Source organism: Coregonus clupeaformis, chromosome 5, assembly GCF_020615455.1.
Source record: "Coregonus clupeaformis isolate EN_2021a chromosome 5, ASM2061545v1, whole genome shotgun sequence".
Taxonomy (NCBI): domain Eukaryota; kingdom Metazoa; phylum Chordata; class Actinopteri; order Salmoniformes; family Salmonidae; genus Coregonus; species Coregonus clupeaformis.
In genome coordinates, this window is record NC_059196.1 from 9003581 (window position 1) to 9019706 (window position 16126).

General features: G+C 41.6%; 2 protein-coding genes across 5 annotated transcripts; both read left to right on the top strand.

The window, feature by feature from the left end:
- The first annotated feature begins 483 nt into the window (after positions 1-483).
- On the top strand, positions 484-3210 carry LOC121560909 (TLC domain-containing protein 5). 2 transcript variants are annotated; one of them, XM_041873705.2, is made up of 4 exons: positions 484-511; positions 615-822; positions 2297-2499; positions 2678-3210. In XM_041873705.2, exons 3-4 carry the CDS (start codon positions 2304-2306, stop codon positions 3208-3210), a joined length of 729 nt encoding a protein of 242 aa, XP_041729639.1. In that variant the 5' UTR covers positions 484-511; positions 615-822; positions 2297-2303. The 2 variants fall into 2 exon arrangements, with proteins under 2 accessions (XP_041729639.1, XP_045068297.1); XM_045212362.1 differs by having other exon boundaries at positions 490-822.
- On the top strand, positions 486-16119 carry LOC121560925 (TLC domain-containing protein 5). Of its 3 annotated transcripts, none has more exons than XM_041873709.2 (3): positions 486-546; positions 7157-7359; positions 14081-16119. In XM_041873709.2, exons 2-3 carry the CDS (start codon positions 7164-7166, stop codon positions 14611-14613), a joined length of 729 nt encoding a protein of 242 aa, XP_041729643.1. In that variant the 5' UTR covers positions 486-546; positions 7157-7163; the 3' UTR covers positions 14614-16119. The 3 variants fall into 3 exon arrangements, with proteins under 3 accessions (XP_041729643.1, XP_041729642.1, XP_041729641.1); XM_041873708.2 differs by lacking the exon at positions 486-546 and adding an exon at positions 2132-2254; XM_041873707.1 differs by lacking the exon at positions 486-546 and adding an exon at positions 3339-3425.
- Positions 16120-16126: the final 7 nt, after the last annotated feature.

Here is a 16126-nt window from a genome sequence, read left to right on the forward strand (position 1 = left end):
TGTTTGTGGATGTCCTCTTCCTAACTGACAAACCAAATGTCCTTTATTTGTAAAAACCCTTCAAACTGTGGCCATTCTATGGTAACCTATGTGCCTTAACACTTAATGATATTTTTGCTATCTCAAACATATTTTTCTATGTAAGAGTTGTGTACGTTTGCGAAGAGCAATACCACAGATAATGAAGTAATTTACATTCAATAAAGGCACCTCTTTTGCACTGCACTTTTGTGGGTGGTTTTATTAAGCAAAAATCTGAGCAGATTCTAAGACTTCAGAACAAGATGGAAAATTCACTGACACCTATCTTGCTCCAGGTACAGTATACATTTTCATGTAGCTTTCATGTTCCTCACCTGTACCAGAGAGAACATTTATACACAAGGCTTATGCATGCATCTCACCTTTTCACCTCCATGTACTGATGGAAAAATACCGAAATATGACCAGCGGATGGCGCCACAACCCCATTCTAGATGACGAGTTAACAACTAGACACCACCCGACCACGGTAAAGCTACTGCTACATTCGGAACCAGGCTAGCAGTAATTATATTTTGTGTATCTATTGAGTGTTGGAAACTAACTCACTAATTTCGTTTTGGGTTGGGCAGCTATCTGCAGCACCATTTGCTGACACGGCAAGGTGAGGGAGTTGGATATTGAGATTAGATGCTCGAGACGCAATTTTTTGTTGACGAGCCAAGTAACATGGACACAAAGAAGCAAAGATGTGACTGTCACCCGAGGGACCATGCTGGCCACAAAAGGACTGAAGACGAGACGTCACCGATATGAACGTGCAAGCCGTGCAGAAATAAGGTGATGTTACAAAGTAGTTATTTTGCATTGTTCTGTTTGCCAACATTTGATAGCTTGAGGAGCCAAGCTCTCCTTCTATCTCGCTTGCTGTCCACTAAGCCTGCCTTAGCAAACTGATATTGTATAGTCTATACAGCTCATCTGGATTCATTTTTATTCACTTTTAATGTGTTTTTAGCTCAAATATTCGCTTTTTTATAAATGGCTCGGTCTGAAGACATCTTGGCAGTGTTATTTTCTCTCTTTGCTATAGAGCCCCACAGTTGAGGTGCCATAATACCCATAAAGCCTAGCGGTCAAACAGGGAAATGTTTCCAATCGTTTTTCCACCATTAATTTTTCACATAGGGGATTTTAGAAACACTTAAAATAAGGTCTGTGTTTCGTGTAGGCTTACCCTGGCGGGACGTTTTGATAACCATGTAAATCTCTCTCGGACATTTCCCTGTTTGACAGCTAGGTTTTATGGGTATTATGACTCATACTGTGGTACTCTATATTAGCAAACTAGCTGCTCTCTCCCCTTCTGCACTGATGTCAAAACAACTGAACATAATGTACATAATAAAGGTGCATGTATAAATAATAAATGGATACTCTAGCTTGCTTTATGACAGTTTACTGGCAGATATGGCTACTGTCTGCACAGCAGCACAACCTGGTCTCAGAGCATTTTGTGTTATTCAGTACGTAAAACCGAGACACTCCATTCAGTATGAAATGTTACGTTTCGTATGTTATGTATTCATTTGTGAATGTCCATCCATTTCGTATGATATGGTACGAATTTGAAAAACGTAGGTTACGAATTAGCTAAACGTACAATGTTACGAATTTGCTAAACATATATGTTACAAATTCCAATTTGTTGTGGCTAACGTTAGCTAGGTCGCTAACATTAGCTAGGCAAGGGGTTAGGGTTAAGGTTAGGAGTTAGGGGAAGGGTTAGCTAAAAGGGTTAAGGTTGTCCATGATGAGATTTGAACACGCAACCTTTGGGTTGCAAGAAATTTGCATTATACGCCCACCCATCCATCCATCCATCCATACCTACCAACCTCTCTTGTTTTTGCCTTAAATATCTTTCTGTCTTATGTAACCATACCAAACGTAACATACAGTATCATACTAATTTGAGTGTCTCGGATTTGAGTTTACTATGTTACATCTAGTCTGAGACCAGGCTGTGCTGCCCCACTAACCCCAGACACAATTACTTTTGGACTAGTTTTGAAACTCCCTGAAGTGAGCTAGCATGAAATTTCCCCTTACCAACGAGGGTTTATCATGGTCTCATTTCCCAATACAACGACATGAGACGTCCCCCTCACCAGATCCTCACAACTCAGACTGGCCAGAGCACTACAGCTGCTCAGTTTAGATATACACTGTTTATCAGTCACTTTGGATTATAACAAGGGTTCATTGAAAGGTAATGTATGTCCATATTGCAATTATATTTTTGTGTATTTAGCTGAGGGATGACATCACTGGCTGTTGGCGTGGTCCTATGCCTAACAGGCTGGATCACTCTCTACACCCTACTGTGTAACACCAATGGCAGCCATGGCTCTGAGTGGAACTGTAGGCTGGTCACACTGCTCCATGGAATCCTGGCAGTCTGTATAACAGCATACATAGGCTATGTGGATGGACCTTGGCCCTTCACACATCCAGGTAAGATGCTTAATATCTAATCCCATGTAGTGCTGCTCCTACACCACCTTTCTGTAAAGTTGGTATAGGAGCAACATGTTTTTTTTAATGTCGTTTCTTGATCAGTATACTTTGATGTGTGTTTGTATGTTACTAACTATGAATAGTGTTTACAATAACGTTGTGATCTTGTTTCCAGGCACAAAGAACACCCCCCTTCAGATCAGTGCTATGGTCATTAGCCTGGGTTACTTCATCTTCGACATGGGCTGGTGTGTTTACTTCAGCACCGAGGGCCCGGTGATGCTGGCCCACCACACCATGAGCATCCTGGGTATCTTGCTGACCCTGAGCTTGGGGGAATCAGGCATCGAGTCCTGCGCCGTGCTCTTTGGCAGTGAGATCACAAACCCCCTGCTGCAAGCTCGCTGGTTTCTGAGACAGTTGGGACGCTATGAGAGCCTGACAGGGGAGGCGGTGGATGTTCTGTTTGTAGTGCTATTTGTGTTTATGCGCATAGTGGTTGGCGGAAGGATGTTGTACTGCGAGCTCATCTCCCCACGGCCCATGTTCATTATAAAGTGTGGGGGAGTTGCCATGTATGTGCTGTCCTGGGTGTTCATGGTGGACATTGGTCGTTTTGCCTACCGCAAGAGTCAATCCAAATACAGATGCTGGAATGACCAACACAGATTGGCAACAGTTAACAGACATGATGGAAAGACAGACTGAAAGACTTCCTGATCTTTAGTTTATACTAATATACCTTTAACAAATGATTAACTAACAAATGGTTGTGTGTAAGCAAGGGGTCAAAGTCAAGCAATTATTTGTTATTCAGCTTACACTTGTACATGTTTGTGCTCAGTTCAGAAAAAACAAGCTGCTCAGTTTAGACATACACTGTTCATCAGTCACTTTGGATTATAACACAGGTTCATTTGAAGGTAATGTACAGTGCCTTCAGAAAGTATTCACATCCTTTTTCCACATTTTGTTCAAATCAAATTAAATTTGTCACATGCTTCGTAGACAACAGGTGTAGACTAACAGTGAAATGCTTACTGGTCCATTTCCAACAATGCAGAGTTAAGATACAACATTTAATAAAAATATATATAAATATTGACACAAGGAATAAATAATACACAGTGAATAAAAATGAGTAAAAATAACATGGCTATATATAGGGAGCAGAACATAACATGGCTATATACAGGGAGTACCAGTACGGAGTCGATGTGCAGGGGTACGAGGTAATTGAGGTAGCTATGCACTGTACATATACACTACCGGTCAAAAGTTTTAGAACACCTACTCATTCAAGGATTTGTCTTTATTTTTACTATTTTCTACATTGTAGAATAATAGTGAAGACATCAAAACTATGAAATAACACATATGGAATCATGTAGTAACCAAAAAAGTGTTAAACAAATTATTGCACACAGAGTCCATGCAACTGCCAAGAGTGTGCAAAGCTGTCATCAAGGCAAAGGGTGGCTATTTGAACAATCTTAAATATAAAATATATTTGATTTGTTTAACACTTTGTTGGATACTACATGATTCCATATGTGTTATTTCATAGTTTTGATGTTTTCACTATTATTCTACAATGTAGAAAGTAGTAAAAATAAAGAAAAACCCTTGAATGAGTAGGTGTTCTAAAACTTTTGACCGATAGTGTAGGTAGGGGTAAAGTGACTAGGCAACAGGATAGATAATAGACAGTAGCAGCAGCGTATGTGGTGATTGTGTTGTGTTACAGCCTGAATTTAAAATTGATTACATTTAGATTTTTGGTCACTGGCCTACACACAATACTCCATAATGTCAAAGTAGAATTGTTGTTTGAAATTTTGACAGATTAATTACAAATGAAAAGCTGAAATGCCTTGAGCAGTGGTGGAAAAAGTACCCAATTGTCATACTTGAGTAAAAGTAAAGATACCTTCATTGAAAATGACTAAAGTAAAAGTGAAAGTCACCCAGTAAAATACTAGTTGAGCAAAAGTCTAAAAGTATTTGGTTTTAAATATAGTTAAGGATCAAAAGTAAATGTAATTGCAAAAATATACTTAAGTATCAAAATTGCTTATATTAAGCAAACCAGACGGCACAATTTTATTTGTATTTATTTATTTAGGGATAGCCAGGGGCACACTCCAACACTCAGACATAATTTACAAACAAAGCATTTGTGTTTAGTGAGTCCGCCAGATCAGAGGCAGTAGGGATGACCAGGGATGTACTCTTGACAAGTGTGTGAATTGGACCATTTTCCTGTCCTGCTAAGCATTCAAAATGTAGCGAGTACTTTTGGGTGTCAGGGAAATGTATTGACTAAAAAGTACATTATTTTCTATAGGAATGTAGTGAAGTAAAAGTTGCGAAAAATATAAATAGTAAAGTATAGATACCCCAAAAAACTACTTAAGTAGTATTTTATTTTTACTTAAGTACTTTACACCACTGGTCTTGAGTCAGTAAGTATTTGACCCCTTTGGTATGGCAAGCCTGAATAAGTTCAGAAGTAAACATTTGCATAACAAGTCACATACAGTTGAAGTCGGAAGTTTACATGCACCTTAGCCAAATACATTTAAACTCAGTTTAAACTCAAGCTTTAACTTCCTGACTGATGTCTTGAGATGTTGCTTCAATATATCTACATAATTTTCCTTCCTCATGATGCTTCACGTTTGGGATGGTGTTCTGCGGCTTGCAAGCCACCCCCCTTTTCCTCCAAACATAACAATGGTCATTATGGCCAAACAGTTCTATTTTTGTTTCATCAGACCAGAGGACATTTCTCCAAAAAGTATGATCTTTGTCCCCATGTGCAGTTGCAAACCGTAGTCTGTCTTTTTTATGGCGGTTTTGAAGCAGTGGCTTTTTCCTTGCTGAGCGGCCTTTCAGGTTATGTCGATATAGGACTCGTTTTACTGTGGATATAGATACTTTTGTTCCTGTTTCCTCCAGCATCTTCACAAGGTCCTTTGCTGTTGTTCTGGGATTGATTTGCACTTTTCGCACCAAAGTACGTTCATCTCTAGGAGACAGAACGCCTCTCCTTCCTGAGCGGTATGACGGCTGCGTGGTCCAATGGTGTTTATACTTGCGTACTATTGTTTGTACAGATGAACGTGGTACCTTCAGGCGTTTGGAAATTGCTCCCAAGGATGAACCAGACTTGTGGAGGTCTACAATTATTTTTCTGAGGTCTTGGCTGATTTCTTTTGATTTTCCAATGATGTCAAGCAAAGAGGCACTGAGTTTGAAGGTAGGCCTTGAAATACATCCACAGGTACACCTCCAATTTACTCAAATTATGTCAATTAGCCTATCAGAAGCTTCTAAAGCCATGACATCATTTTCTGGAATTTTCCAAGCTGTTTAAAGGCACAGTCAACTTAGTGTATGTAAACTTTTGACCCACTGGAATTGTGATACAGTGAATTATAAGTGAAATAATCTGTCTGTAAACAATTGTTGGAAAAAATACTTGTGTCATGCCAAAACTATAGTTTGTTAACAAGAAATGTGTAGAGTGGTTGAAAAACAAGTTTTAATGACCTAAGTGTATGTAAACTTCCGACTTCAACTGTAAGTTGCATGGACTCACTCTGTGTGCAATAATAGTTTTTAACATGATTTTTAAATCTATGGTAAAACCTGAAAATGGTTGTCTAGCAATGATCAACAGAGCTTGAAGAATTCTGAAAAGAATAATGGGCAAATGTTGCACAATCCAGGTGTGGAAAGCTCTTAGAGACTTACCCAGAAGACTGACCGCTGTAATCGCTGCCAAAGGTGATTCTAACATGTATGTATTCTAACATGCATCTCCCGTGTGGCGCAGTGGTCTAAGGCACTGCATCGCAGTGCTAGCTGTGCCACTAGAGATCCTGGTTCGAATCCAGGCTCTGTCGTAGTCGGCCGCGACCGGGAGACCCATGGGGCGGCGCACAATTGGCCCAGTGTCGTCCAGGGTAGGGGAGGGAATGGCTGGCAGGGAGGTAGCTCAGTTGGTAGAGCATGGCGTTTGCAACGCCAGGGTTGTGGGTTCGATTCCCACGGGGGGCCAGTATAAAAAAATAAAATAATAATAATAATTCTACTAAAAAATTAAAATAAAAAAATTATAATGGATGCACTCACTAACTGTAAGTCGCTCTGGATAAGAGCGTCTGCTAAATGACTAAAATGTAAATGTAAAATGTATTGACTCAGGGGGTTGAATACTTATATAATCAAGATATATTAGTGTTTTATTTTTCATAAATGTTTTACAAATGTTAGAATTTTTCATCCACTTTGACATTACAGAGTATTTTGTGTAGATCATTGACAATTTATTTGTTTACAATTAAATCCATTTTAATCCCACTTTGTAACAGAACAAAATGTGGAAAAAGTCGAGGAAAAGTCGAGGGGTGTGAATACCTTTTGAAGGCACTGTTTTTCCACATTGCAATTATGCTGCATTTTACAGAACATTTACTGAACATAAAATGTAGGTTAATCTGACTTGCTCGCACAAATATTAAGCATTGCTGATATTTTTGGTGATGGTAGAAAGTGAAGTGCGTCATGCAGTCTTTTGGAACTTCTATATGTGTTTGTGTGTGTGTTGATCATTTAAGTGTTTTTTGTTTTGTTTTTGTGTATTTAGCTGAGGGATGACATCACTGTCTGTTGGCGTGGTCCTCTGCCTTACAGGCTGGATCACTCTCTACACACTACTGTGTAACACCAATGGAAGCCGTGGCTCTGAGTGGAACTGTAGGCTGGTCACACTGCTCCATGGCATCCTGGCGGTCTGCATAACAGCATACATAGGCTATGTGGAAGGTCCATGGCCCTTCACACATCCAGGTAAGATGCTCGCCATCTAATTACACTGAAACAGAGTAATCGTTTCCATGTAGAGTGCTGCTTCTATACCACCTTTCTCTAAAGGTGGTTAAGTTGGTATAGGGGTCATTCCATGTCATTTCAGCAAGCCATTATTTATTATATATTTTTTTAGTCATTTTTTAGCAGACGCTCTTATCCAGAGCAACTTACAGGAGTAATTAGGGTTAAGTGCCTTGCTCAAGGGCACATCGACAGATTTTTCACCTAGTCAGCTCGGGGATTAGAACCAGCGACCTTTCGGTTACTGGCACAACGCTCTTAACCACTAAGCTACCTGCCGCCTCGACACCCATGACACCCACTATCTCATATTGTTCTGAAATCATTAATCAAGATTAGCATTTTTGCAACATTATCTTGTTTAGATATAATTTGATCTGTGAGAAATTAAGCTAATTGATTTTACCCAAATTGGCCATTTTAATGTGTAGGCTTCATATAATATTCTATAAATATAGTACCTTACATCCGATTTGGACCAAACTTTTTTTGTAACAATGAGTAAGACATTAGGAATCCAAAGAAATGGTTAAAAGCCACCCAGGGACCTCCACGCCAATCCCAACCCAACGAGTATACAATATCAGTTCTCTATGTCTGACAAGTAGTATGGAGCTGCGGCTCAGAATATTGTTTCTTCATCCTATGTAATGTATTCTCAGAAATATGTCATTTTAAGTTGTTAGGTTTATGTCACATCCAACATCCTGATATTACCTGGTTGAGACCACTAGATGGTGCTGTTCCAGGACTATATAAATACTTATGGTAATATGCTAATGGTAATATACACTGAGTGTACAAAACATTAGGAACACCTTCCTAATATTGAGTTGCATCTCCTTTTGCCCTCAATTCGTCAGGACATGGACTCTACAATGTGTCGAAAGCGTTCCACAGGGATGCTGGCCCACGTTGACTCCAATGCTTCCCGCAGTTGTGTTAAGTTGGCTGGATGTCCTTTGGGTGGTGGACCATTCTTGATACACACGAAAAACTGTTGAGCGTGAAAAACCCAGCAGGGCTGCTGTTCTTAACACACTCAAACCGCCTGGCACCTACTACCATACCCCGTTCAAAGGCACTTAAATCCTTTGTCTTGGCTATTCACCCTGTGAATGGCACACATACACAATCCATGTCTCAATTGTTTCAAGGCTTAAAAATCCTTCTTTAACCTGTCTCCTCCCTGTCATTTACACTGATTGAAGTGGATTTAACAGGTGACATCAATAAGGGATTATAGTTTTCACCTGAATTCACAGGAGTAACAGTGACCAGTAACAGGATAAAAACTAATAGTAATGGCAATCAATAATCAATGGACAGCAGCGTAATAGAGTAATAAATCAAATCAATAATACTTTTGACAGCAGCGTAGATTGTGTCTGAGTTGGTAGAGACCTGTGGATGGGCATAGATGGAATCAGTGTGGATAGTCTGTGGGAGAGGGAGAGCAGTAGTTGTTAGCCATTCAAGAGTATTATGGCCAGGGGATAGAAGCTGTTTAGGAGTCTGTTGGTCTGAGCCTTGACGCACCGGTACCACCTGCTGGACTGGAGCATGGAGAACAGTCTATGTCTCGGGTGGCTAAAATCTTTGGCAGTTTTTCGGCCCTTTCTCAGACACCGCCTGGACCATCCTCAACTACCTCTGTAGGGCCTTCCAGTCACGGGCGGGGCAGTTGCCACACCAGAGAGTGATACAACCAGTCAGGATGCTCTCAATGGAGCAGCTGTACAAGTTCCTGAGGATCTGAGGGGCCATGCCAAATCGTTTCAGTCTCCTAAGGGCTTCTAAGGGTGTGTGTAGGACCATGTTAAGTCCTCAGTGATGTGGACACTGAGGAACTTGAAGCTTTTGACCCCCCCCCTACCCCCCCTCCCGTTTCCTGTAGTCCATGATCAGCTCCTTGGTCTTGCTGACATTGAGGGGGAGGCTGTTTTCCTGGCAAAACACTGCCAGTTCTCTGACCTCCTTCCTGTAGGCTGTCTCATCTCCGTTGGTGATCAGGCCTACCACCGCCGTGTCATCAGCAAACTTGATGATTGAGTTGGAGATGTGCGTGGCCACACAGTCATGGATAAACATGGAGTACAGGAGGGGGCTAAGCACACACCCCTGTGGGGGGCCCCGTGTTGAGAGTCAGCGTGGCGGAGGATTTGTTGCCTACTCTAACCACCTGGGGTCAGCCCGTCAGGAAGTCCAGGATCCAGTTGCAGAGGGAAGTGTTCAGTCCCAGGGTCCCGAGCTTGGAGGGCACTATGGGTGTTGAATGCTGAGCTGTAGTCGATGAACAGCATTCTCAAATAGGTATTCCTCTTGTCCAGGTAGGAGAGGGCAGTGTGGAGTACAATTGAGATTGTATTGTCTGTAGATCTGTTGGGGCGGTATGCAAACTGAAGTGGGTCTAGGGTGTCTGGGATGATATGTGCCATGACCAGCCTTTCAAAGCACTTCATGACTACAGATGTTAGTGCTACAGGGTGGTAGTCATTGTGGCATGAAGCCTTAGAGTTCTTGGGAACAGGAATGATGGTGGTCAGCTTGAGACATGGGGATTACAGACTGGGACAAGGAGAGGTTGAAAATGACCGTGGAGATGCCTGCGAGCGAATGTTGACCAGATTAAAAACCTTATTCACGTCGGCCTCGGGGAGCGAGATCACCCAGTAGTCTGGGATGGCGGGGGCCCTCGTGCAGTGCTCTGTGTTGTTTTTGTTCGAAGCGTGCATAAAATGTATTGAGTTCATCTACATAGGTGGGAGTCTCGAGCCCGGACTTTGCTACATATTTAGGCGGGAGTCTCGAACCCGAAGCTCTACAGATCAGAGCTGATGCTTAGTGTTGCTAGCTATTCTCTCGAAGCATCCGAAGCTGACACCGTGGCACCAGCTCGAGGCCTCAAAGCAGACACTGAGGCACATCGAGACACAAAGCTATTTAGCATATTTATTTTTATTATAGTTACTTTTTCTTGAAACACACTTCTCTTGTGTATCCAATTGAGTGAAAATCTGTTCATTGCACACAGATTCAGTGCTGTACTCAGGATGTCATTCCACCCGTGTCAACAGTGTGAGAAACAACCCCCAGCCTCAGACTCTTTGCATTCTTTGCTTGGGAGCTGAACATGCTCATGTGGCTCACAGGGTAGCAGCTGTTGTTCTCACTGTCAGAAATTCAAACCGAGAGCATTGAAATCTCGACTTGAGAGCTTTGTGGGCGGAACCTCCGGACTGTCATCAGATGAGTGAGCTTCCAACTCTTATGCCACAGACTATGATCACTCTGATGATGATGATGATGATGATGATTGGTATGCACCATGGCTCTAGCATCGTCCAGTCCCAGCCTGTCGGCAGCAACGCTCATGCCCCGCCCACCTGAGGATCTGTCTTTTTCAGCCATCTATTTACTTTGTGTGAGGGGTGCAAAATCCACTTGTCACTTAAATCTCACTGGATTGATTGCTTTCATTTTACTCCTGTGACTCTTTCATACTCTTGCTTGTGCCTGTCGTTGTTTCCCGTTAATGGTACAACGTGGAAATGTTTGTAATGACCTGTCAAACACTGAAATGGGCTCAATGGAACACATTCTCTTTCCGTTGCATCTATAAGAATGCTAAAGCTTCATCTGGGATTTAACACATCATCTCGACACTTACATCACAAGACAGAGAAGAAAGATAACTTTATTTTGATTGGTGTTAATTTTTGGTGGAATGGAAAAAAGTGATAATTTACTACAAATTAGATGCACTGAAATGAAAGCAACTTCCGAAAATGAACACTTATAGTGAGTGATATGATGTCTGATCTCGCAAACAATGTGAAGTATGTATAGATTATAGATAGGTGTAACCTAGAGCCAAGCGTGTTGTTTTTTTTTATCCGAGTGTATTCTGCTATTTACACACTTGTTGAATTATGCTACAGAACGTGACAACAACAGTAATTAATGAGGTAGTGTAGACAGCACAGGTGATTGCAGGTAGGCCTAGACAGAGGACATTGTTGTGGTTGCAGCCCTGTTCCACCCCTTTATCTTAATGTATTAATATATGCAAATACACCCAGTTGTGTATATATAATTTTATTTATTTTAATACAAAATATAAAATAAATACCTGATACCATTAGAAAATGTATATATGAGTGCATTCTAAGAAAAAATAAGAAAGATTTGACAAATTGAATACCTGAATTCCCACCAAAATCCCTGAACTCCATTCATTATTTGTCCGTGTTTTATGTGCTATAATTTAGTCAATACCTGATGGATTCAAACAGTTTGGAGTATCTTCATCCATTGTCCAACTGTTGCATTTATTAGAATTGTTTTTAAAACGTTTTAACAATTTTGATGACTGTTGCTACTGGCAGTGACACTCGACCAGAAAATATCCTTTGAAATCTTTGAGAGGGCAAGCAGGAACCTCAATGTGGAGCACGCCCCTTCTGCCACGATGTCCACATTCAGGTTTGATGAATTCAGTTCTTCAAAGACTGAGACATGCCTCCTGTTGTTCAAAGACTTTGTGCGTGAGCTCCAATGCACATGAAACACGCCAAATCAAAGAACCCCTGCCATGCCAAGCAAATGCACTCGCTTAGCTATAGTTCATGGTGCAGACAAGAATGGTTTTGGCCATTTCCCCCGTATGGACAAATAATTTGCTTCACTTGTTCTGCCTGCTTCTCTCTGTCACAGTTCAGACCAAGAGCTGGCTTACAAACGATGCAGGGCATTTGATTGCTTCCTACGCAGGACACATGACAGCACCTTTTTTCAGCTGCAAGGCATGGCAATTCAGCAGCGATACTGGCCTTCTATCAGAAGTAGCTGCAGGCACGCCTCTCCGCAAACTACAATACTAAGACCATGAAAGAACTGTCTAGAGTGACAGATCTGCTCATCCAGTGCCTTCAGGGCAATGCTCAGATGGTTGGGGAAACTTTGACCAGACTGCGTGTTGCACAGCACCACCTATGGTTAGCACAGTCCAAGCTCCCTGACAAAGGGAAAGTTCCACTCTGATGGAACCGACTCTCTAGCGGAAGTTTCTCGCTTGCCCCTCCAACTTTCACAAATTGCATAAGCGCAGCATCAACACCCCTTTCGCCAAGCAGGAGTCAGGGTCCTGAATTACTTAGATGATTGGCTAGTATGTGTAGGGTCACAAAGCCTTGGCACACACATCCATTGTCTCACATCACCTCTCCGAGTTGGGACTAACAATGAACTTGGAAAAGAGTTCTCTGGTCCCTACTCAGTGTGTGCACTTCCTGGGTTTGACACTGTACACTGGAGCAAAACACTAGCCGGAAAGAGTGGTATCATTTAAAAAATCTCTTTCAACATTCAAACTGAGGAAATAGGTGACAGTGCTAGAGAGTCGGAGGCTCCTAGGCCACATTGTTCTGTTGGGCTTGCTCCACATGAGGCCAATACAGACACAATCTATGTCCTAGAATGGACAAATTTCATTTCATTTCTAACAATGAGTTGCTAGAGAGAAATACAATGGTGGTGAATAGCACTTCAAACTCCCAGTGGAGTTCTCCTAGGCGCAGTTCACAACCAGATTTGATTACAGACACATCCCTACAGGGATGGGGAGCAGTCTTGAACCAGTAAGGGGTTCATGGTGTATAGTCAGCGCCATGGACAACAGCTCACATCAATGTACTGGAGCGGAGCTCAAGGCGTCCACCTTGCACTCCAGCACTTCCTCCCAACATGTACCGATACGGACAGACAACACGACAGTGGTTGCGTACATCAACTGCCAGGGTGGACTGAGGTCAATGGCACTACACAAGGTAGCAAGGGAGCTACTGCTTTGGGCAAACAAACACATTACATCCCTCAGAGCAATACACCTGCTGGGGCCAATCTGTTCGCATTGCGAGACTCAACCTATTGTCCTATGTGGTTCTCCATAAAGGGTCCAGCAGGCCCACTCAGGGCCAACGCCCTATCACGCTGATGGCCCGAGGGGGCTGCTCTATGTGTTTCCACCAATTCCCTCGCTCCCTCAGTTCTTGAGGAAGATCAGCCTTGAGAATGAGTCAGTTCTACTTGTGGCTCCACATTGGCCACAGAGTCACTGGTTTTCAGACCTTGTACAGCTGACAACCTTCCAAACATGGGAACTCCCTCTTCAAGCGGACCTCCTGTCACAAGCGAACGGCAAGCTTTTGCACCCCAAACCCGAGGAGAGGTTTGGGAAGCCCTGCTGTGGTGGATACAAGGACTTCCCAGGGATTCATTTAGACTAAGGTTTAATGGTGAGGTATCCCATTCTGTTGCCTGAACCACCTGTTTGGTACAGCAACCCCTTCACGAAAACGAAAGAGAACATTACGGATTTAGCCCTGGTTCTCTGAGTAGAGTAACGGATCGCCAAGCTTTCATGTCGTTCCTCCACCTCTGTGGAATTCAAGTGAAGTCATAGACAGTATGTCACGTCACACCGCCTTTTATATTGACAGGTCACATGGGTACAGTAAGGGAGTGGTGTGACTGTCAACACCTTTGATATTAAGCATCTCATCGCGTGAAGGGGAAGGAGTTCCCATAGGTCGTTTGGTGACCCGTTAATTTGATGTGTGTATGACGATGTTACTAATTATGAAGAGTGTTTACAATAACGTTGTGATCTTGATTTTAGGCACAAAGAACACCCCCCTTCAGATCAGTGCTATGGTCATTAGCCTGGGTTACTTCATCTTCGACATGGGCTGGTGTGTTTACTTCCGCACAGAGGGCCCGGTGATGCTGGTCCACCACACCATGAGCATCCTGGGTATCTTGCTGACCCTGAGCTTGGGGGAATCAGGCATGGAGTCCTGCGCCGTAATCTTCGCCAGCGAGATCACTAACCCCCTTCTGCAAGCTCGCTGGTTCCTGAGACAGTTGGGACGCTATGAGAGCCTGACAGGGGAGGCGGTGGATGTTCTGTTTGTAGTGCTATTTGTGTTTATGCGCATAGTGGTTGGCGGAAGGATGTTGTACTGCGAGCTCATCTCCCCATGGCCCAGGTTCATTATAAAGTGTGAAGGAGTTGCCATGTATGTGCTGTCCTGGGTGTTCATGGTGGACATTGGTCGTTTCGCCTACCGCAAGAGTCAATCCAAATACAGACGCTGGAGAGACCAACACAGACTGGCAGCAGTTAAAGAACAAGATGGAAAAACAGACTGAAAGACTTCCTTATCATGATGAATGAAAACATCCAATGTTTATACTAATAGACCAACAGTATACAAATGGTTGTGCATACTGTAAGCATGGGGTCAAAGTCAAGCCATTCTTTGGGCCTGTATGATTATTGGGGAATATTTTTTGGTATTCAGCTAACACTTGTACATTTTTTGTTTGCTTTTTTATTAAAAACAAGTGCAAGAGAATGTGCAAAAGCGTCTTGAAAAATGTACAACTGTAGCAAAAACAATTGAGACATAGTTAGTCTTTGAAACCAAAGGATGTAGTGCCAATATGATGAACAGATGTATTTCACAAACATAATGCAATGAACTGTAACCTAATAGTATGTTTTCCAAACCTTTGGGAAACAGACACTTTTGATATCCATCCATTGATTCCCTCCATCTAGATTACATAACATTCCCTAATCATCATAGGTTAGGCCACACCTGTTTTGAGGCAGTACAATTGAACCAAAACTGACTGTTTCCTTACTTTTGCAGTATTTTGTTATTGTATGCAGTAGTTTTCCTGCAGAAATTCTACTTTTATAAATATTTTGCAATGTGTTGTGTAATTTTTCTAATTTGAGTCTAATTTGTCTAATTTGAAAAGTGGTACTCCTTATAAGCCATTTCATAATATTCCATGGAATATCCCATGTTCCATTCCATTTAGTTTTTAGGAATATGTTTGTGAACGCTGGCTGAGATTGCAGTGTTATAGATTGTGTATTGTATGCATATTCATATGGAGTACATGACACTGGCTTTTATATAACATAAAACTCAGTAAAAAGCTACATGTTTCTTATGATAACTGTCTTTCCATTTAGCTACAATAATGCTTTGCACAAGGCTTTTTCGTTTAAGCTCACAGCAACAACAAATTTGAAATAAAGTAATTGTGTAACATATGTAATAATATGTTTAGTGGCATTCCATTGCTTGATTGGGTGTATATTAGTCATTGTAAATTAGTTTAAAATACCAATTGGTAAACAATGATTTGTGCTAAATGTTTGTGCACTGTATTGCTTAAAATGTTCCAGTATGATGCTAGAAGGTCATATTTCCCAATATTGTATGCATTCATATTTGAAATTCACTACTTTTATATTAAATATTTTAATCTGGTGCTTAAGTAGTTAGATATGTGGATTTGTATGTCAACATTCACCACCCCTGTGTCTTAGTTTAAAAATACCAATGGATAAACAATGATTTGTGCTAAATGTTTGTGCACTGTATTGCTGAAAATCTTCCAGTAGGACGCTAGAAGGTCACATTTCCCATTATTGTATGCATTCATATTTGAAATTCACTACTTTTATATTAAATATTTAAATCTGGTGCCTAAATAGTTAGATATGTGGAATGGTATGTCAACATTCACCACCCCTGCGACAAGGTAGAATCATACAAGTGTGCCTTCGTGACTTTATACGTGTTCAAATGCAATGTTTATTTTTGTTGTGTGTTCAATAAATACCCTGAATACAGAGCTGGTT

Coding starts and splice junctions, on each gene's coding strand:
- LOC121560909 (XM_041873705.2), top strand. CDS start 2,304: ATGACATCACTGGCTGTTGGCGTGGTCCTATGCCTAACAGGCTGGATC. Junction 2,500..2,677: donor TTGGCCCTTCACACATCCAG/GTAAGATGCTTA, acceptor TCTTGTTTCCAG/GCACAAAGAACACCCCCCTT.
- LOC121560925 (XM_041873709.2), top strand. CDS start 7,164: ATGACATCACTGTCTGTTGGCGTGGTCCTCTGCCTTACAGGCTGGATC. Junction 7,360..14,080: donor ATGGCCCTTCACACATCCAG/GTAAGATGCTCG, acceptor TCTTGATTTTAG/GCACAAAGAACACCCCCCTT.